The sequence below is a fragment of the Oryzias latipes genome, chromosome 22, assembly GCF_002234675.1.
Source record: "Oryzias latipes chromosome 22, ASM223467v1".
Classification (NCBI taxonomy): domain Eukaryota; kingdom Metazoa; phylum Chordata; class Actinopteri; order Beloniformes; family Adrianichthyidae; genus Oryzias; species Oryzias latipes.
In genome coordinates, this window is record NC_019880.2 from 22,098,190 (window position 1) to 22,121,218 (window position 23,029).

Here is a 23,029-nt window from a genome sequence, read left to right on the forward strand (position 1 = left end):
TGGGAGGTGCCTCGAGAAAACCCACACAATCACGGAAAGAACCGCTGGGATTTGAACCAGCGCCTTCATGCCGGGAGGTGAGCCCTGTGAGTAATCATTGCTCCACCGTGAGCCCACACTTAACCCTTGTGCTATCCTAGGCACTTTAACGTTGGGAGTTGGGTCATCTAGACCCACTAGACAGTGCTCTGAACCTTTTTTCTTCAATGATCTGTGATCTTCACTGGTGTCCCTGGATTACATGAAATCTTTCCACCTTTATCCACCTTTGTCATGGTAGAAATGACACGTCAATGGTCATCTTGACACCATGGGATAGCACAAGTGTGGGCTGCGCGGTGGAGCAATGATTACTCACAGCGCTCACCTCACGGCATGAAGGCGCTGGTTCAAATCCCATGGATTACATGAAATCTTTCCACCTTTATCCACCTTTGTCATGGTAGGGAGAACACGTCAATGTAAGGGTGGGGTCATCTAAGATAGCACAAGGGTTAAATAGTGAAAATGTTGAATGTAAATGAGCGTATCCCTTGTGCTATTCAAGGCACGTTAACGTTGGGAGTGGGGTCATCTGGATAGCACAAGGGTTAAAAACTCCAGTGAAATGAGGAGGATGTCAAATTCCTGCACTGTTTTGGCTTGCATCATTATGGGAGACTTGACCCACAGAACCCAGCAGAGAGTTGAGGACCAACCACTCTGATGCTGATGCGACGGATCAATATGGTCCACTGTCCTACCTGCCGCTGCCTGGGACAGATACCAGAACACCACCATAATGGAAGAGACGTGCATTCTAACATGAGCTTGGAATGAAATCCACTATGGGTCTTAGGAAAAACAGTTTTGAAGTGAAGGAATTAGGGGTGTTAAATAATGGTAAATATCTGTCAGTACAGTGCCAGACAACTGTGGGGACAGAGGAAGATCAGCATATCAGCTATGATGCCTTTATAAACATTTAACAGGACTAAAAGTTTCTTCAGCACAATTTGGATTAAAAATGTCAATGATATAAACAAAATATTTGGGAAACAAAGACAAAACCTTTCAAAGGGTCTATATCATGCAAAATCCACTTTTTTTAGGTTTTAAGTGTATTATAATGTTCATGCCTCACTAAAAACAACATCAAAGTGGATTTCCTCTAAAAGCCCCTCCCAATCCAACAAAACGAGTGGGTCCTCACATTGTGACATCACAAAGTGAGGAACCACCACTTCCAGGAAGGGTCTGTACTGCCAGCTCCGCCCCCGGCTAACACACCCGGCAACATTTTGTCCTCATTAAGGTGCTTCATGCGTTGGAAGCCAAAACCCTCGTTGACTAAAAGCCGTTAGAACAGGAGGTCAGTCAAAGCAAACATAAATTAAAACTGTTTACACACAAGAAGAACAAGCCTTTTTATGTCACTACTACTTTTATTTGGCAAACAGCTTGAGATAGATTCTCATTTTTTAGTGAAGAGTATATATATATATTTATATATATATTTATATGTACTATAGTAAACCAACACATTCTGCTTGATAACCTTTTTTTCTCGTTTTTTTACATATTACAGCTTACAAATATAGCCGATCTTTTTGACAAAATTACAGGTTCTGTTTGACACCGAAATTATATGCTATATAAAAATCCACACTTCATACATTCATAATTAGAAAAAGTAGGTTATATGAAATCAGGAAAAGAAACAAACGAAACAAAACACCACTGTACGCAAGTTTCTTTTTTAACAAATTGAATCAGGAAAAGGCGAGGAGCAGGTATTTCACAGAATAGTTTCTTTCTAAATCCAAAAAATCTAACTCTCTGACAGAAGTTTGCTGCTATTCCAGAATGATCAGAACAGTAAAAATATCAAGGAACAACAACAGTACTGTCACATAAGAGGAAGGATCAGTGAACTTCTGCTCTCAGCCCAAAGTAAGGAACTGAAATGTTGCCATGGATTATAATGGAGATTGGATAAAAAGGAAATCTGCATTGCAAAATGTCCATATTACTTTATTCCTCACCATCTCTTTCTTCCTCCACCAGTGATGTTTTAAGGCTTAGTCCAAGGATTATGCAAATGCTGCCAAGCTTCCCTTTCATGCCTCACTATCTCAGCATGAGGCATCTCCCTAAATTGGACATCTTTCTCACATCTGTAGGACAAAGTTGAAGAGAGCTGCACGAGGGAGCTGCCATTCGAATAGCGAGAACGCGGTGACGCTGTCGTAAAACTGTGAACACCTCTTTGACAGGATCAACTGTAAAATAATTGAATCAGCAGAACAGTTTTTTTTTCACTCCCACAAGGATGGACTGAAAAGTTGCTGCCTTAAAAATGCAGCGAGCCAGTCATTGCTTCAGCGGCGGGAAACCCAAGTCTCACCCTTCCAGGTTCGGTTTCATGCACAGTATTGCTGAATATTCAGTGTTGCATTTGTTTTCCGTGAGAAGCTGCTGTTGGACTTGCTACCTTGCTTTTCTCTGGTAGGATGCATGTCGGCTTGTATCAAAAAACCCCAAGGAGACATGCTGGAAAGCAAACCAGGGCTTTGAATTCTTCTTTTTTTCTTCCTTTTGAACCATAGATAACTAGAGAAATGTCTCCGTACTGCTGCATTATAACATGACAACATTTGCAAGCACAAATCTAATCAAAACATTTATATAGAAATAAGAGCCTGTTGTTTTCTCTTTTTTTTTCTTTAAATCTTGGAGTTATTGTTCATAAACAGAAACGTTCTTTTCTTTAAAAAAAAAGAGTTTTTCAGCATTTCTTTTCACCTTTAACCTGACGTGTGAACAATGTTGACGTGAGACGACCAAGACTTTGACACGCAAACACTGTAGAAAAGCGATATGCAAGACAAACTGTGGAGGAGACGCTGGAATGTAAAGGATCCGACATAAAGTGACACTTTCTGTCCCTAGGAACGGGGTAAACACACAGTGATATTATTTAATAAAGATAAACTATCATTATCATAAATAAATATTTCATTTTAGTTTGACCAATAATATATTCTGATATTGTCTTTATATATATATTCAAATATATTCCTTAAAACATCTATGTTTTTGGTTTTAAGCTGTCATCCTAAATTTGACAAATACCCGTCAAACGTGCTTTTTATTGACTAATCTCAGTAATTATTCGGTCTGTAAAGCCGTTTTCTGGCCGGGTGGAGGACAGGTCAGCGCTGCGACGCACAGACGGACCACTCTGCTCTTGTACAGTGGCGTTTGTTGGACCAGTGATGTGCCATCAGACATGTCCTTCATAGAAAAAAGGGCAGCTAAAAGGTGCAAAGGGGAGAAAGATTGTTCACACACTGCACAGTGACGGATGTACAAAAGGTTCCAGGCTCACTTTACAGCAGCCAAAATGCAGTGCTTTTAACGGACCCACCCCAGAGTGCTTCAAAGTACTTAAAAACACTGTGTGCGTATGCAAAACATACTCCTATGACTGTGTAACAACACAACGAGAGTGCAAAGTGTCATCGTACGACCGTGGTCTTTCCTGCCTTTTGTCGTTACGTCCCTCTTTGAACAACACTCTGTACACAAGCAGCATCCTTTCCAAAGCATCGGTGAGTACTTTCCCACAGATAGAAACACACTGCAGTGAGGAGATTGTAAAGTGTGACCATAAAAGGTTAGAGAGTGAGAGGAGAACACAGAGGTAAATGGCGCCGAAGCACCCCACAGGGTCAAACGGAGGCAGAAACACACACTTCTGGACGCTCCTTTTGGTCGTTGAAGGTTTCCACTGAGAGATGCTGCCGGCTGGAAAGTAGATACCACGGCCCCCCCCCCCACACACACACATTTCCAGTGCTTCACCTGAAAGAATGTACTTTAAAAAAAATCCAAACAGTACTTTTTCTTTTTTCCGCCTTATAGTTTTGCATCAAAAATATGTCTTTGTTCTCTTCTCTTCTTTCTTTTTTTTTTTTAATCCAGACATCTTTTGGGGAGGATCCAAGGAGTGAGTCCATCTTTTGCTACATGTGCTGGGCATCCATTATGTCCAAGTATTTGGCCTCAATGATATGAGGAAGCACGTTGTTCCTGAGCACAGAAAGGGAATCAGAGAGACATCAGTTCAGGTTATTTCCTCCATTCTTCACAGGGAACATGGTAAATCAGCACATCCGCACACCAACATCTTTAGCTTTAGCAGGTGGAAGAGGGAAAACCAGAGCTGAAATTGTGGATAGCAAACCTAGTGATGCCTTATCTTTTCTACTCGTGCTGGTGGAAACAGCCTTCCCTCTTTTCAGGTGTGTTCAGCAACTTTCTATTATTTGGTCTGAATGTTTGCTTTCATTGGGTTAAACAGTTTCCCTATGAAATGATGTGGTTTTAACAATCGAACTGATTAATACGTTTCTACCATGATTGAGCTTGATGCGTCAGAAGGAGCCTTTTCTGTCTAGATGAACACGCCTGGAGATAATCTGGACTTTTGTTGGCTCCCAGCAAATGTTATGTAGGCCAGCCACGGACCAGATGTGCTGACCTTGTGGTTGTGGTCCGAATGCAACAGAACAGCTCTGACACGAATTAAGCACACAAATCTGTGCTGCCGGGACACATCAGAACACACCTCCATCAGCTTCCCTCAGAACGCTTTGTTTACCAGCTTCCTCCTACCACCGCCTGCCACGCCTGCAGCACGGACGGACGGATGGACAGACGCACATATTTAAAAGAAAAGGATTGAACTATGAAGCCTTTTGTTTTGCTTTTGTAAACTGACTGTCCCTGCCCCACCAAACACACGAACTCTGCCAACTTCAAGTCTTCCAAAAGCTCAATAATCTCCCATCAGCCCAGGTGTCTCTGTTAACCAGCAGTACAGCAATACCTACACGGGAGGAAAAAGAAATGAACAAACTCATGGATGTCCCACATCAAAAGCTGTTGTCGTGGTTTACTGAATGTCTGCAGAACAGATTGGGACCATTGCCCAGCATTCCCTTGCTGGACGGAACTAATATCCAAGCCGCGGTCTATATAAAAGACCTTGTGCAGCCGTACACTCCCAGCAGGTCCCTGAGATCCTGTGACCAGGGTCTGCTAGTTCAACCCGGCTAAAGTCTAAAGGTGACAGAGCCTTTGTAGCAGTGGCTCCATCCCTGGAACTCCCTTCCTCTCAGCCTCAGATCTGCAGACTCAGTGTTTTCTTTTAAAAAGCAGCTAAAAACCTTTCTTTTTAAAATGACTTTTTCTTAATTATTTTTTATATTCTGTGCTTTACTGTGAAGCACTTTGTGATTTTTATCTTGAAAGGTGCCATACAAATAAAGTTTATTATTATTATCATTAATAAAATGTCAAAACTCTGAGGCTGAACGTCTTTCAGGATGGCGGCTTCGTGACACTCATTAGCCTCGGCACGAGGGCTGCCGCCCCAACAGGAAAACGGTGTCAGATGAAGCGCAGGAGATTAAAACAAACACGGCCGCAGATGTGAAACAATGAAACTCAAGAGGGAAAGTGAGCAAACACGGAGTGAAAAGCACCAGCCAGAGGTTGCATGTGGAAAAAGACAAAACATCTGGAGGTGTGGCAAAACAATCTGTGTCTACTCTTTTTTCTGTCACGTTCGGTAGAAATTTGTTGCAACCTAATTACTCTCATTTTAAGCCCTATCAGCAATTTTATCGAAAGACAGTGATGTCTAGAAAGATTTATGGCTTTGCAAAATGCAAACAAGCACAACTTGACTGTAATTAAAAGTCTTCTTTGCACTGATTGGATAGATGCTGCTAATGTCTCCTGAATGTCCCCCTGGTTTCAGAAAAGGATTTTCTCTGATGAAGTGACCACGGTCATACCTGATTGGGATTAGGAATATCATGACCAGAGGGAAGATCATTTTCATGTACGGTATGGGGTACATGCCAAACGTGCACAGCACCAGGAGCTGCATCATCTGAAGGAAGGTGAAGTAGTGGATCTTCCTCTGGGGTACTTTGCGGATGTAGTGGGTTGGAGGGTAGGATGTCTGCGGGGGGGAGAGAGAGAGAGAGGATCAAGACAGATTAAAGTACAATCCCCCCCTCTGGCTCCTTTTCCTCACTGTCCCCAAGTCTCCTGAAGTCTGAAATAACTGATTATAGGAAGCGGCCCACACACCTCTAAGAGAAGCACTCTGGGTTTCAGAACCCGTCATTCAAATGCAGAACAGCAAGGGCCGATCGATTAGACCTGCAAACTCCAACGCGTGTTTGATCGTTGTTTGCCTGTTTGCTATTAGCCGGATTGCTAATACCTAACTTAGTGTTATCTGGTTTAATACTCACATTCTTCAGCTTACTAGTGAGTAAACTACTGTGTTAACCACCGGCTTTCCAAACTACTCCAAACTTGCGACGTAACTGCTTCTCCTTAGCTAAACACAGCTGGCCATATTGGGTTACATATGAGTTATTGATTACTCCCTATATCAGAGTCAGAACCTCTGTATTTTTAATTTCTCATGGGTTCACACAGTCATACTAAACAATCAGTAACTACAGAATATTAACTTGGATGAACTTTGCCGTTTTTAACCAAACTGAAAGAAACATCCAGATGTTCCAACGTGTGTTAGTTATATAAGGCTCTTCCATTATCCCTTGTGCTATCTTAGATGACCCCACCCTTACATTGACATATTCTCCCTACCATGACAAAGGTGGATAAAGGTGGAAAGATTTCATGTAATCCATGGACACCAGTGAAGATCACAAATCATTGAAGAAAAAAGGTTCAGAGCACTGTCTAGTGGGTCTAGATGACCCAACTCCCAATGGTAAAGTGCCAAGGATAGCACAAGGGTTAAACTACATAAAAACCCAACATGGGTTTCAGAGGGCAACTATTTCCACTTTCTACCATTTGGAGGCGCCATCGTGTTTTTGTTTTTGTTGCTGTGACAGAAGAAAGGTTAAATCAGACACTCCTGATATAAAAACAGCAGAAATGAAATTCCTTTTGGTTCCTCTCTGAGAAAAACTACCTGATGAATGAGACATTTCTTATATTTAAATTTATCATCAGCTAATTTGCTGTTAGAACTGCGCCCCGATTTTTAGAATCACACCCACAAACAAGAAGAGATTGAAACAAACATTTCAATTTGCGAGTGTGGAGTTACTCAGGCGCCTGCTTGATGGGCTCCGTCCTGCGGGGACGCACACATGGAAACCCTCACGTCAGCTCACGCTCCTCACCTGCTCCTTCAGGAGGAGAGCCATGCGATCACACATCTGGTTTCCGTCGATGGAGGTGAGAGCGATGTAGAGGAAAAGGCCGTACAGCACTGGCTTGGGGATCCATTGCAGTGGGACGGGAAGCAGCAGCAGGGACACGCCGATGAAGATGTTTGCAGCCAGAGATGTCAGGCGGGTTTCCTTCACCTGTACGATGCTGAGGAGAAGCACGCAACAGCAAAACAGATAAAGACAAGAGACAACATACATGTTCTGAGACGTGTCAGATATGCTTGAACTGTGTCACAGTTAACAGTCTGATGCTGCGTTTTTTAACCAAACATTATTGGCACGTCGAATCCGCGTTGGATGCCTCTACTGTGACAGGCGTAGAATTCAAAGCTCAGCGCTTGTTGGATAAATGCTATAAAGCGTTCAACCCATCGTTTTCCTGTTTCTCTTTCTTTGTTCTAGTATCTTCCGCCGTTTTTTGCCACTTATCTCCTTCTACAATGTTTCAGCTATTTAAACCATTCAACTATTACAATGTTCAGCTCTCTCAGCTTTTTCCAGCTTTGACTTTTGGTCCTTCAAATCCTTGAACTTTTCCAGATATTCCAGGATTATATGGATTTTTGCCTCCATTGAAATACTTGGGGGATCCTTGGTGCAGAAGCTCATTTTCATTCAGCAATACAGCATTCAGCCCTGCATTTTTCTCTGGACATGCAGTTCCTTCTAGTTCAGACATGTGTTCATGAACTAGACCAGTGTTTTCCAACCTATTTTGACCCACGGCACACTTTAACCTTGACAAAAATCCCGCGGCACACCAGCATCCAAAATAAAAAATAAAAAGAGAAACTCATGGTCTGTATTGATCTACAGCCCCTCTGCAGTCTCACATGTATTTTTGTGATAATTGTGGCAGAAAAAGCTGGAAGCTGCAGCTGTTTTTTCAAAAAGATGTAATAAAAGTTAAGTTAGAAGATTTAAAAGCTGTTTGATGTGTGTTCGTTGTTGTTTCAAGACGTTCAACAAGTAAGACTCATTGTGCGCTGAGACGCTGCCACTTTAACCCAATGCATCCTGGGCGATGTAGTGCAAACAGCCGCCGAATGCCAGACAGACTCTCGTCTCTGAGCTTCATTGTTTTGTTCACTTTTTCCATGATCTGACACCAGATTCTGTAAAGTGTTACACCGCTAAAGACGAGCTTTAGTTGGTATTTTTGTTAGAACTGAGAGACTTTGTGAGCAGAAGTGTTAGTGAAGACTTTAACCACTTCTAATTGGTCGGACTGATGACGTGTGATTAAGAATCCAAGAATGATTGGTGGAGACAGTTAAGGGGGCGGGACTTTTCCGAAAACAGCTGAAGCTACGGCTAAATCGCTGTACCGTCATTCATATCAAAATGTCTTTAATAGAATCAAATAAACACAAAGAAAAAATAATTTAAGATCTTTCATATTCCTAACTCCTCAGTGTTTTATCAGGGCCTGTTTGGATGAACACAGAGCTGATATCCTGGAGATGGAAAATGTTTTTAGATCAGTTAATGAGGGTAATTTCCCACGGCACACCTGACCATCTCGCGGCACATTGGTTGAAATACACTGAACTTGACGCTCCTGATGCGTGTGGGAGGAGCTACTGTTAAACGTTTAACCCTCATCACTACATGGAAGCAGTGTGTGTAAGGGCTGGGCGATACATACATTTAATCGATTCATTTGAATTTAGACGATAACTAAAGAGTTATAGGTTCAATCCCCAAAAGAAAGACTAGATTACAGTTTGAGGCTAATAATGCAGAGATCCAGGTCATGACAGTTTTTTTTCTCTGCTGCAACAGTATGATGGTCTGTTCTCTGCGTGAAATTCTCTGTCTTTTCTCTACACTTCTAATGAGTCCTCTTTTTTAAAGACTTTGGCTAAATCCGAGTTCTTCCCCTACCCCTTTGGCTTCTTTCTATCCCTCCAAGGTAGGGGCATTTGGAGGGGTAGGGGTGTTGGAAAGGTCGCGAGGGTAATCCGTGTTGTGGTCTGTGCTCTGAAGCACAGAAGTTTACATTTAGGTGTAAGTAATGACTTGTTGTTTTAGTATGATGTTTTCAAGTAATAAAACCGATGCCGTTAAGCATTCTCCGAGCGCTAACGTGGATGACCGGCGACTATTGATGATGTCATCCAGTGGGAGTGACATCCGGATTAGAAGACGCCATTTTTCGGTAACTCTCCGTTTAAAGGAGGGGTTAAGAGAAGCCTGCGGGGGCAGGGGAAGAATTCAGATTCGGCCTAGAGTCCTTCTTAGATTCTGTTATTACATGATAGAACAAATAAACTTAAATTCTTAATAAATACTATATTTTTATATTTTAAATAATTAATAAACATTCTAATTCCTCTCGTGCAGCTAGAATTTGTATCTTTCTAAAGACTGTCAATGCAGTCTCCCGTGCTTAACTGCTATATTTAAACAAAGACAGACTGAAGCGCGTAAACACAGTGACACCTGGTTTTCAAACTCATTAAGGTCCAGCACCAGTCTTTAGGAGCCCTTTTCAATGATTAACTGTACTATAAATAACTATTTCTGATCATTTGAACGAGTTTCATTTTTATGCTGAAGATGTTGTGGTTTATTTAATCAAAAATGAGCGTTGTTCAAATCTAAACTTAAAACATTTCTGTTTAGCCGTGTATATGACTGAAAGGTCGTATCTGCACTTTTCTTTCCTTTCCTTCCTTTATTTTTAAATCAATTTTCAAATATTTTCTTTTCTTTTAACCCTTGTGCTATCTTAGATGACCCCACCCTTACATTGACGTGTTCTCCCTACCATGACAAAGGTGGATAAAGGTGGAAAGATTTCATGTAATCCATGGACACCAGTGAAGATCACAAATCATTGAAGAAAAAAGGTTCAGAGCACTGTCTAGTGGGTCTAGATGACCCAACTCCCAATGTTAAAGTGCCTAGGATAGCACAAGGGTTAAAGTAAATTATACGTTGATTATTTTTATGATGTATTGTGATTTTAATGCATTTTTCTGTTTTGTGAAGCACCTTGAATTACTTTGTGTACGAATTGTGCTATACAAATAAACTTGCCTTGCCTTGCTGCTCTTAAAAAAACCAAAGGATTTGAAGGATTTACTATAACTAATCGAATCTTTGGTGTCCTTTCACTTGTTTTTTATATAAAACTGGACCCTCAGGTGAAACTTTGACATTTGAAAACATTAACAATCCTACTACACAGACTTCAACTCACAGTTTTCATGAACCGTCACATCTTTTATAAATATTTCTGTTGCATAATCATCGGGTTCAGATTGAACATAGCATGTCTAGGCTATAGGACTCAGTGAGTGGTTCGACCCAGCACCTGCTTGGCGGGACACGGTTGGGGTAGACAGTAACTCACGTCTCATAGAGGTGGCCGCCCTCCACGCGCTGCTCCACAAAAGCCAACTGCCGCACATGAAGGGTGGAGTGAGGAAAGGCAGCATGCATCCAGGGTAACCCAAGGACCGACATCAGTATGTTAATGAGCCCAGAGAGCATCAGGTCCCAGTGATACGCAGTACCTTTAAGCAACCTGAGGAGCACATGTTTTAGACAGCTTAAGAGCCTGAAACACAATGAGCCACAATACACAGAATCACAGATAGAATAAAGAATAAACAAAGAACATTCCCCCCATGTGCACACAAACACAATGGAACATTCTGCACACAGGAATAGAAAGTCTAAAAGGAATGAAAGCGGAACCCAAACACAAATACTGGATCTGCTAGAGCTCCTTTAAACAAACACTTTTTAAAATTTAATGCAGAAAGACCAGGATGAACTTTGAAATGACCTTTAAAAAGCTGCAGATTATGTGTTGTCTTTGCAACAAGTGATGGTAGACTGCCGTTGTGCGGCTTCATAGCATTGTGCAAGCTAGCTTGTGTGTGTTTTGGGAAAGTGTACCTACAAACTGCAGATGTGCTGTGTGAGGGCAGACTGGAGCATGAAGAAGAGGACCTCTTCACAAATGTAAGCATGGAGGATCACCAGCCAAACATCGCGCCCATGAGTCTAACACAGTATAACAACAGAGTGCTATGAATCAAAGTGGACAGGAGCTTCAGAGGAAAAATAACAAGTCTCCCTAAGTTGAAGACAGTTTTATTGGAAAAGAAGCTTTTGTAAGTAAGTTTTAGATTTAAAACCTCTTTATGTCATGGTGTGTACCATGTCTTCAGTTTAGTTGTTTCTTTAAGTTTTTACTATTATAGCATGTGTGTGTGTGTTCATTAGCAGCTCTGGCGATTAGTTGGATAAAAAAACTGATGAGTCCACAGAACAAAGCCGAACTGCACCAGACTGAGATTCTCGATACTGGACAATGTGCTCATTATAAAATGTTTATCCCCACACGGACAAACGAGTTTACAGGTGAGTAAAAATACCTGACGACCGCTAAGTTCCAGCTCCTGTGAAGTGTGTTTGCTCTTCTGCTCGATCGAAACATCATTTTGGAAGCATTTGGCTGCATGTTACTGTTATTCCAATACTAGGATTCGTATGCAGGGATTTTTGTGCCATTATTCCAAGTGCAATATTCACTGTTTTGAGTGTAAGACGTTAAAGGTAAAAATGATTTTGCACTTAAAAACTCAAAAACACATGCAAACCAAATGTTCACACGAGGGACATTTTCTATCTTCTTCGCCCGAAACAGAGCAGGACACCGCGGGCCACGTCAATAACCAGTCAATAACAGGCATGGACATGAAGGTTGAAAGTTGTTTTGATGTTTTACAGTTTTCAGTTGTTTCGATTGCATGTATTTTTCAGTTTCAGGTGCATTTTTGTGTTTCAAATGAAAACCAATTGATTGAGCACACAAAATGTTACACTGAAAACAGTGAGTGTTAGAATAATGCCACAAAATCCCTCCAAAGATTCTTAGCTGAATGTGTAAAAACCCTCTTTTATTTCAGCTAACGCTGGTGTGTTTTGTCAATGACAAGCGCATCTAATAAATTGCAAGAAAAGTGAAAGGAAAGTATTTCTTTCTTTTTTCGTTGGTTTGAATTTAGAAGAGAAATGTCAAAAATAAAAGCCCTAGTTCTAAAGAGACATTGTGATGTTAAGGCTTTTTTCAGATGTGTTCAGAAAAATCCAGGATAGATCCTTTTGGATGCTTTTACAAAATTATCATTAGGCTTCCATATGAGCTCTACCTGTTCTCTGGGGCATTGGTCAGTGAGACCACAATGTTCTGGTCGATGAAGATGAGGAGTGCCAGGAGGAAGCCGAGTCCCATGGCGCTGACCACATTCATGGCTGACAGACGCTCAAATGGAGCCACGTTGAAGATGGGCCGGTTGTGGACTTTAAACACCGGAACTGATGAGAGGCAGAAGAAGAAGACTCTCAGTTTTTAATGATGAAAAGGTTTAATGGCGGTACCACGGCCTCCGCCAACCCTTCAGAACAATTACAACACTTTTAATTGATTTACTACAATTTCTTCTTTTTTGCAAAAAACATCATCATGATTTCATCATCATCATACATACGACTCTCTCCCCTTAAACACTAAACCTCCTGCCTAATTTAGAGCTGTATTCTGTCAAACGCTTCTGAATTAGATGCAGTTGGTTGAATTAAGGAAATGACAATACCATAATGGATCTATTATGCCATGAATTATTGTCTCTAGAGGTTAAGGAATAGAAAATTGGCCAGACACTTAAATTTAAATACACTTGAGGCTGGAACTCATCCCTGTGCGGTCCCTTGGAGAACAGCTGCTGCCTTGGCAACGTCGGATGGAGGCTCAAAATGATGCAAAACAATACAGCATTAAAACGGAAAATTGCCTGTGCATTGATTGAGGCTCATAAAACAATGAAGGCACCGCGTTAGTGGAAAATCACTGTATTAAAAAGCCAATTCTGAACAAAAACCGTTTCAGATTTTTGCTTCCCTTTAAGAAGGGTTAGAAGAACACAATGTTAGAGATGAAGAGGCAAGTTTCGGAGGACGATGAACTACATTAATTACCAACACGCCTCAAGGCGGTATCAGACAGCTACTCCGTACAATTTGCACATTTTTCAAGTATGAAACTTCAATTTTTTTGTGATACATGCGTGATATACGTAGTCCATGAGAGTTTCGTGCATTTGTCTTGTTTGGTCGGTTGACCATAACGTGGTTCATACGTGATTATTGTGTGAATCTTACGCAATTGTGAGTGATTTTTGAAAGATGCATATGCAAATGTGTCTCTTTCCACGAGCGTTCCACATATGTCCAACAAACTTTTCATGAATGAACCACTGATGTATAACTTTCACATCTCGTTTACGGCGCACATATCAATGAATTTCATATTAAGAGCGCAATGATCATACATCATGCAAGATTGTGTGATGGGTATATAAATAAGCCAATCTTTTACCCCCGCCAGAAGTCTATACTGAATAGGGGTTTCCCATTCCCCCTGTCCGGCTCATCCTTACGGGGGGCCACGTCTCACGTGGGCCGGGGACTGGCGCTGTACAAAAGGCGGCCAGGTACGCCGGGCGCAGATCCAACTCTGGATGCGCGCCGGGGCCTGATGGGGTATCCGGTGCCTAGCACTGATGTGAACCCGGGGAATCCAACTGTTTACCCAAAACACAGCATTGCGAGGGCCAGCGGCGGGCGCTGACCATGGTGCTGACGCGATTTCGGCTCAGTGCCCTGAATGTCAAAGTGAAGGCATTCAATGAAGCGCAGGTTTACCTGTTTTTTGAGTGGTTTATTCGTATTTCTTCTGTGGTTTTAACGTGGTTCGTTCCTGATTTATTGGTGAAAATTTCATCTAAAGACCACAACTTATCTCACTTTGTCCATATGTGTTCATGTATGACCAATTTTCACCTGCGCAATGAGCGCAAAATCTACGTAACAGATGTGAGACACTGCCTTTTGATCAACTGATTTGTGACAAGGAAATGTGGGAATGTTTTCCAATCAGGAAATTGTGAGAAAAGGATGGAGAAACTTCAGCTTTCTGTCACTGGTCTCCACAAACAATATTTAGGTTGAAACGTCACATTCAATGACATCACAGTTTTTAAAAATTGGTTATTTGAACACTGAGCTGATGTCTATTGTCAACGGCCTCAAATCTTTTTTGCTTTATGAATATATAAAAAAACAACTTTTATTGTTTAACTTTTTAAATAAATTCAGTGGCAAAAGATTAAAATAATGACTTTTGTTTATGTTAAACAGTACTTTGCTAAACCCTCTATCATTATCAGGGCCATATTTGTGTGGGTTTTGGTCCACTCGTCCCCATTCTGTTGCTCCACCTCGATGTTCTGGATGATTTCAGCTGCTCTGGACTTTTTTTAAAGTTTTGTTCTGTTACTCTGACCAATCAGGTTTGCTGCTGCCCTTCTGCTGATTGGTTTAGTAGATGATACAGTCCGGATCCATCTTACTGCTGGACAGGTGAACTTGTGTTTCCTTCAATAACAGTTTTCCACACATGGAGGTTCATGGTCCTCTACCTGAAAAACCAAATCACCACTTTTTTTCTCCCCTTCTCCCACATTTGACAGTTGGCAGCTGGGGAGTCTCTGCTGAATTGTTGCTTTTGCTTTTTGCCAGACACGGTGTCGGGCAGGGAGGCCAAAACAACTCCTCTTTGATCCCATGTGTCCACATGGATTTTGTTGCAGACGTCCTGTGGTTTATTCAGATTTTGTTCTTCATGTTTTGCTCAGATATTGGTGGAGCATGACTATAAATGGGTATAAAAAGACGTAACACACAGTTGCAGTAGCCTGACCTGTCTGAAAAAAGACTTCCAATGTTTCAAAAGCCTTTTATTGACTTTGCAGACGTTTTTGCTTCAGAGTAAAGATGGCTCGATTTTATAGATGGTTTTAGCAATAAATTCAAAGGATTTCTTCAAGTTTTAACTTTTGAAAAATGTAAATTGCATATAAAGACATGTAGATTAGTGGGATACATCATGAATAAAAACGCATAAAGTGGAATAAAAATGGAAGTGGTACTAACGCTCAATGTCACTGAAGATGTAGGATCCGATGAAAGAGAACAAGAGCACAGAAATGGGCAAGGCGCAGTCCGACAGCACCTCTCTCACTTTGGCGTGCAGGAACGGGCTACGAGGCGGCGGCGGCGGACACACAGAGAGGGAGACAATTGTTAGAGGAATACGATTACTGTGGACAAGACAAGGACAACTGCAGTCCTGACACTGCTAAAGTACCTCACTCCGCCTTCCTCCTACACAAATAAATTGAGCTTTGAGGTTGATTTGATTACTGAGAGTAATCAGAAGTAAAGTATTAATGCTTATTAAATCACTGCTGGAACTGAGGCTTTGGCAGAAAAGTCACCTGAAAACATTCAGCCTCAGGGCTGTTCTTAGTGCTTCCTTTATCTAAACATGTTAGAGTCTTCCATACCTCCTCTTGAACTGGTAGAGGGTGTATCCCATCCATAATGTCCCAAGCATCAGCAGCAGGCAGAGGACGGGCCTCTCCCGGGAGCACTGGATGATGGTCTCTGGCAGTGCGTTGAGCATCAACCTGGCTGCCACCTCGCTCCTGTTTCCCTCCAGCAACTCCCCGCCTTGACGAAAGTCCTCTAAGCTTCTGTTGGTTGATGTGGGGGCGTTGTAGTACCTTTGAAAGACTGAAATTACATCCACGTTATTCCTGTTACTGTAAATGCACACCTAGCATGTTCTCATCACAATGACAAAAGGCATTTATAATCTTAAATCTGGCTTGGTGCACGACTCTGTGCTGCAGTCCAGCTCAATTTAAAAAAAAGAAACCCTTATTTTCAATCAAATTTGACATCAATTGATTACGTCTTTCAACCACTACTGCTGCTCTGACTACATGCAAAATAAGCATTTTATAAAAAAGAATAAATTATATCTTTAACACAATTGACTAACTTTAATAATCCTAAACATTATCCAAATGTGTCTTTTAAAACTACTTAAATCCCTGAAAAACAGCTAAGAAATAAGGAAAATATCAGTGAGTAACTTTAAGTGGTTGAATGCTATAAATCATTCAACCATTGTTTTCCTGTTTCTCTTTCTTCATTCTATCATTGTTTTGCCGCTTAACTCCTTCTTCAATGTTTCAGCTATTCTAACCATTCAACTATTCAGATGTTCAGCTCTTTCAGGTTTTTTCCAGCTTTGACTTTTGGTCCTTCAAATCCCTGAACTTTTCCAGAAATTCCAGGATTTCCAGGATTCTTGCCTCCATTGAAATACACGGGGAATCCTTGGTGCAGAAGCTTGATGGTTCGATACTCGGCTCTGGCATTTTTCACAAAAATATCTTTTTTGTTTTTGTACTGTTTTTACTTTACTTATGGTAAACTTTGATCACTTCTCTATTTATTTATTTTTTATTCCAATTATTCTCCTGTAAGTTTCATTTTCATTCAGCAGTATAGCATTCAACCCTGCGTTTTCTTCTGGAAATGCAGCTCCTTCTTGTTACAATTGTTAAACTCTTAGTTGTAGAGATGATATGAATTCTAGGATTTCTTATTTTAACAAACCCAGTAGTAAGAGGAGGTTTATCTAAATAATACAAAAGTTTTTAGTAGAGATTTTATTCATTCATTCATCTTCTTCCGTTTTGTCCCTTTCGGGGTCACAGGGCTGCCGGGGCCTATCCCGGCCACTGATGGGCGAAGGCAAGGGACACCATGGACAGGACGCCAGTCTGTCGCAGAGTTCAGTAGAGATTACTGATTACTTTTTGAAGAGTTGGGTCTGTCTAATGAAAGTGAAACTGGATGCTTGACGGTGACGCTTTGACAGCAGTGTAAAAGGATTTTCTTGGCATTCACGTCAAACATGTGGCAGTGAAGGCAGCATGAGACTGACACAAACCAGAGAGGGCAGGGGATAACCCTCCATCTGAACTTACTTTTGACAGTTCCTTTTACAGCATCGACCACAAATGCAATGGATATAAACAGAGCAATGACTTCCTCTGTCGACCTAGGAACACCGAGCAGAAAGGTTTGCTGTTAGATCTGTAAACAAGTGTCAAAAGATACACAGTATATATACAAAAAATACTTTTGTCGATCACAGATTCTGAGAGTTGCCCGACTTTAAAAGCTGAGTTTGGTTTTTAATGTTCTTCATAGAAACACTTCAGCCATGGGAGGCAGAATATAAACTAAAGAATCCCACAGCTTGATTTTTAGGGAATTTGTTTTAATATTGGTGCAGAAAATAAGGCTTTGGTCAATAACAAGCGTTCACCCAAACACTTTGTGATGTAAGCTTGTTGGAAAAAAACGACCAAACACATTCAAAGTGGCATTTCTACCAAAGACTTTCAATTTGATCTCGTCTAGTCCTATGACCTTCTCCCAGTTGTCCTCTGGATCCTCCAGATGGTCTTTGGAGAACTTCAGATGGGCCTGGACATGTGCTGGTTTAAGCAGGGGTAGCTCTGCAGGATTTGAACCCATGATGACGTTGTGTGTCACTGTAGGGACCTTTATGACTGTGGTTCCAGCTCTCTTAGGGGCCATTGAACAGTTCCTCCGTGTAGTTTTGGGCTGCTTTCTCACCGTTCTCTGGGTTATTTGTATCCCAACAGGTGAGATCTTTCATGGAGCCCCAGGTGGAGGAAAATTATCAGTGATCTTGTGTTTCTTCCTGGTCCCTGGTGTCCTCAGACAGCTCTTTGGTCCTAGTCTTAGTGGAGAGGTTACAGTCTGACGGTTTAAGGGTGTGGACAGGTGTCTTATATACTGACAACCAGTTCAAACTGGTTAGATATTATTACAGGTAACCAGTGGAGGATAGAAGAGCTTGGTCTGTGAGCAGCGAAATTATTACTGTTTGTAGGAAATAATTCCTTATTGTCTGCATCATTTTACAAACAAATTTATTAGAAAAACAAACAATTTCTTGGATTCCTTTGTTTACATTCCATCTCTTAGAGTTGAAGTGTTTCTATGCGGATCATCACAGACCAAACTCAGCTTTCGAAGGGAACAACTTGCAGAACTGGTGACTGACAAGACAAACACTTTTCACATCAGTGCACTCGTTAAAAAAAAAAAAAACAGAGTTGATCTTGAAAAGCCACAATATAGATGACAATGATATTTATTTGTTAAAGACTACAACTAGTTTTAGCCATAAATAAAAGCTACTTTGATGGTCTCTTAATTACAAGGCTTGAGAGTGTCCATTGTGACCATAGCGACTCCTTTACTGGTTTACTCAAGGGAAACTGCTTTCGGTATGTTCATTTCCTAGAAGATTGTATTCCTCACAGACATGCTAAGAAATATTGAACGTCTCTGGGATCACAGTTTGCCTTCCAGCACGTTTCTGACCAGCTGTAATAAGCAGAACAAAAACCAAACCTGCAGGAGAATGTACTACAGTTCCGATTTCCTTAAACATTTAATTGGGAAATAACAACTGTGATTGATTTAAAAATGTCTTGCAGTTGCATTGATGCTCGTACAGCCACCTCAAGGGACGTCATTACAATGGAACATACTATTTACTCATGCACACACAGGGGGTGCAGGTTATAGTGCCTGTAGGACGCCTGTGGGACGTCCACAAAAACTACACTCTGTTGAATTTCCTCATTACAGTCAGACTGCAGCGAGGAGCACGCACGGATCACGCGAACAACGTTAACAGGCTTCTTGTGCCGTCCACGGGATTTAGGGGGTAAAAAACAAAGGAAAATCAACATTTCATCTACATCACCCTTACTTACTAGGGGTGTAGGGATAATTGATTTAGCGATGTATTGGAATATTTCATTTGTATTGAATTAAAATGCTGTCAAGGCGATAGTCAATTCTTTATGAGCGTCCTTCAGCGTCCTTCAGCGCTTTCCACTTAAACCGCTAGCCTCTTTGAGCAGCTCTACACTGCACAGAAAAAACGAGATCTCACGAGAATCAGCTTGTGTTACATGCTAAGTGTTCAGTCAGCCTCGCAGTTTTTGTTGTTATGAGAAGTGTACGACGTAGCTTTTTCTTGGGATGTGTACTGAACTGGAACTCTGCGCCACATTGCTGCCAGTACCATATAGAACTGTGGATTGTGGTGCTTTGTAGCGGGCTCCAGATGAGAACGAGTGACAGTTGAGCTGTATCGTGATACATATCGTGAGACAAGCATGTGATATGTATCATATCGCCAGACCCTTGCCAATACACACCCCTATCACTTACCCTTATTCGTCGTGCAAGTGTTCACTACAACCTGTGGCATGGAATTTGCCCGTAGAGAAAAATGTGGATAAACATTTGCTCATTTCCACCTGTGAGCCCGTACAGGTGTGACCATTTTCAGCCCGTATCCACCATGACTAAAGCGTAAGACACGCCAGTTCGACACAATACACAATAGTGTAAACCAAAATACCATATTAGATGGAATAGAAAACCTTTTGATCAACTTTCTGTCCCGAATTAAATTAAGCAGAATACTTCTGCATGCATGACTGCAGTTTACTCATAGTAGAGGAAGATTAGTAAGATTACTAATTGTAGTCCTCCTAAGATGAAAATCATCTTTTTTTAGTTGTTGACATGTAGGTGTGGCATTTTAATTATGACAGAGAACAAGTGTAATAAAATATCATTTCAATTTAGCATTTATTTCTCTCTCTCTGACCGAGTTGGAAGGCTTGCCGTCCCCCATTACCCAGAGAGGGTAAAACTAGAAACATGAATAAAACCGGTGGTCCTCAGATCGCGTCTGTACCATTGAGTTAACATAGAAACTGCCCGCCTCTGTCGCGTGAATCGTGTTCAGTCTGAACGCAGTTTAACCTGAACCCGTAATCTTAAACTTGATCCTTCCTCTGGGTCCCTGCGGGCAAGAAAAAAGTTCAGCGCTGGCTGCACACATTTGGAAAATGACGTGCAAATGTTTACTTTCTTTCTGGCGTTTCATTTTATTTGCTGTGGAAGGTAATCCAACAATCTGCATGTGCTAGCATCAAATCAGTTTATGAGCTTCAGCCAGCGCCGCTGCAATGTGGCCTAAATTTTAATGTAATTCAACACATTTTAATGTTCTTATCAGAGTTCTTTTTGGTGTGTCCTTTTATTGAATAGCAGGGCCTGATACACACATTTAATTTGTCATTCCACACTTCGTTTAAATAGTGTCGATTTGGAAACCAAAATTAGGTCACTTTTCCCCGTTTCTTTATCGCTAAAGAGAAACTTTGGAGAATAGAGACTGTCAGTCGTCGTTTGTGCCCCCCCCCCCTCGTGTCATGCTCTTCACAGCTTGCAGAAAGGCGGGATCAAGGGCGGGGCTACTGAGCTCAGCACCAATGGCTGAGGAGCCATGGAGCCATGTAGGGGAGAATTTAGATAAAGATGTGAAATATAGCTTTTTAAAACATTTAGGTTGTGGGATTTTGGTTAAAAAACTCATATTTATAATTGAAACACCACTGGGAACATTTTTACAAAACAAATGTCAGAGGGTAACACAAGAAAACAAAAGGAAGTGTACATGCTGGACACATTAAATTAAACAGAAAAACTACAAATACCATTATTAGGGCCCGAGCACGGAGTGCAAGGACCCTATTGTATCTGTTAGGTTTATTATTATTAGGGCCCGAGCACGGAGTGCAAGGACCCTATTGTATCTGTTAGGTTTATTATTATTAGGGCCCGAGCACGGAGTGCAAGGACCCTATTGTATCTGTTAGGTTTATTAGGGCCCGAGCACGGAGTGCAAGGACCCTATTGTATCTGTTAGGTTTATTAGGGCCCGAGCACGGAGTGCAAGGACCCTATTGTATCTGTTAGGTTTATTAGGGCCCGAGCACGGAGTGCAAGGACCCTATTGTATCTGTTAGGTTTATTATTAGGGCCCGAGCACGGAGTGCAAGGACCCTATTGTATCTGTTAGGTTTATTATTATTATTATTATTATTATTATTATTCTTCCGACTTTTCCGTCGCCTTTTTGAGGCCTTTAACATACCCCAAAACTCACCAAATTTTGTATACACATCAGGAGTCGCGAAAAATTTCATATTTTCTAGGAGAACGGCATAGGTAAACAAAAATGGCTCGATAGCGCCACCTGCAAAATTTGTTTTCGCGAGCACCTCCATATGCTTTATAGTACAAACCTGATTTTAACAGGGCATGTTCATCGGATAGAAACCTACAAAAAAGTCTCTTGGGACCAAGCTGTCAGTCGCACAGGAAGTCTGATATTTTGATGACAATATGTCATTTTTGCTGTATTTTGGTCATTTGCAGGCCTCGCTCTAGAACGAACTCCTCCTAGAGATTTGAGAGTAATGACTCCAAACTTTGGTTTTGTAAACTAGACACATGTCCGATGTTAAATTGCAAAGCTTTTAAGTTTTTATGGATGTTTGTGACCATGGCGGCGCGTCAAAATTGGAGGTCGTTTCGAAAACACGCCATGAAAAGAAAAATGGCCATTACTCAGCCATGCATAATCCAATCTGATCCAAAATTGATGTGCATGATTGTAGTCTGACTCTGAACACATCTGCAGTGAAAAAATCTGGAAAAAGTGTAGCGTTACCTGCTGGCAAGAGGAAATGACATGTTTTACTTGGAGCATCACTACTCCGAGTAGGATGAGCCGACACACCTGAAAATGACGTCCACCTGTTGAAAAGCCATTGAAGTTTACTCTGACAAAAAACCATAACTTTCAATGCGGGGGTGTGGTCGTGACAGAGCTGCAAAGTTGGGCATCTCGCTATGCACACAAAAGTTGCTCTCACGTGCACATTCCTTGTCCAATCTCACTGAAATTCAATGGATATGAAGAAGCTTCTATTCTGAACCCATGGATATGACAATCTTGGACGAGCTCTATAGCGCCACCTAGTTATTGCATTGGGCACATTCTGCCCTGTATTTTCTCTTTGCTTTGTCCGATGTGCATGAAATTAAAACTGGAGATACTCAGAAGGGTCCTCTCTCATCATGTAAAGTTTCATGGGTGTACACCTGACGGTGCCTGCGTAACAGGAAGTGGTCGATTATGTGCACCCAAATAATAGAAATTTATTATAAATCAGCCGTTTGTCTCAGGAAGCTGAGATTTCAGAATTAGATGCCTTTAATAACCTCCAGCTTTGATATGTAACACTATAGGGTCTACGAGAAACTTCATCACTTGATTTTTTTAATGAAATTTTGGACTGAACAAAGATTTTTAGCATAAATTCTGTTTAGGTTATCAGCACCAGGAATTCAACTTTCATAGGCATTTATGTGCTACTGCTTCCTAAAAAAATTCAGAATGATTGAAGTTACAGGTGACATCTTAGAGAGCATTACATCCAAAAAGGTCCGAAAACGTCTTTTTAGGCAAAACTACAAACACCTATTTTTTTTCATAACTTAATCATCATATATCAACACCATTTATTTTTTTAAATGTAGGGATCTGTGTTTGCTGCCTTCCATATTTTTTTCAGAAGTCCAGGTGAAACAGATGATTTTAAAAAAATCCTGATTCATCCCAAAACCTGTGCTTTTTCCGTCTGGACTCCAAACAAGTGTGTTTTAAAATTACTTATGCTTCAAATATCCACACCAAGTTTCACACGCATATAGCTGAACATGTCTAAATGCTTCTTGAATATTCTTTACAGATATAAAATGAACTGGTCAACTGTAGGATGTCATTTCCTCTTACATGCTTAAGTCTTTTCCTCATGCTGCAGCCTGCTCCTCAATCATCC

General features: G+C 41.2%; 1 protein-coding gene across 3 annotated transcripts in view; it reads right to left on the reverse strand.

The window, feature by feature from the left end:
* Nucleotides 1–1,404: 1,404 nt before the first annotated feature.
* The window catches only part of slc4a11 (solute carrier family 4 member 11), a 144,791-nt gene continuing 123,166 nt past the window's right edge, over nt 1,405–23,029 (reverse strand). For 2 of the 3 annotated variants that reach the window (XM_011490714.3, XM_011490713.3), the window contains 8 exons: nt 17,201–17,274; nt 15,704–15,932; nt 15,291–15,397; nt 12,449–12,614; nt 10,639–10,812; nt 7,227–7,422; nt 5,847–6,016; nt 3,972–4,074 (listed from right to left, as the gene is read on the reverse strand). In XM_011490714.3, the coding sequence (XP_011489016.2) occupies nt 4,008–4,074; nt 5,847–6,016; nt 7,227–7,422; nt 10,639–10,812; nt 12,449–12,614; nt 15,291–15,397; nt 15,704–15,932; nt 17,201–17,274 (1,183 nt within the window). In that variant the 3' untranslated portion in view covers nt 3,972–4,007. Of the gene's footprint in view, nt 4,075–5,846; nt 6,017–7,226; nt 7,423–10,638; nt 10,813–12,448; nt 12,615–15,290; nt 15,398–15,703; nt 15,933–17,200; nt 17,275–23,029 lie in introns of all 3 variants that reach the window. The other variant, XM_011490712.3, reaches the window with a different exon arrangement.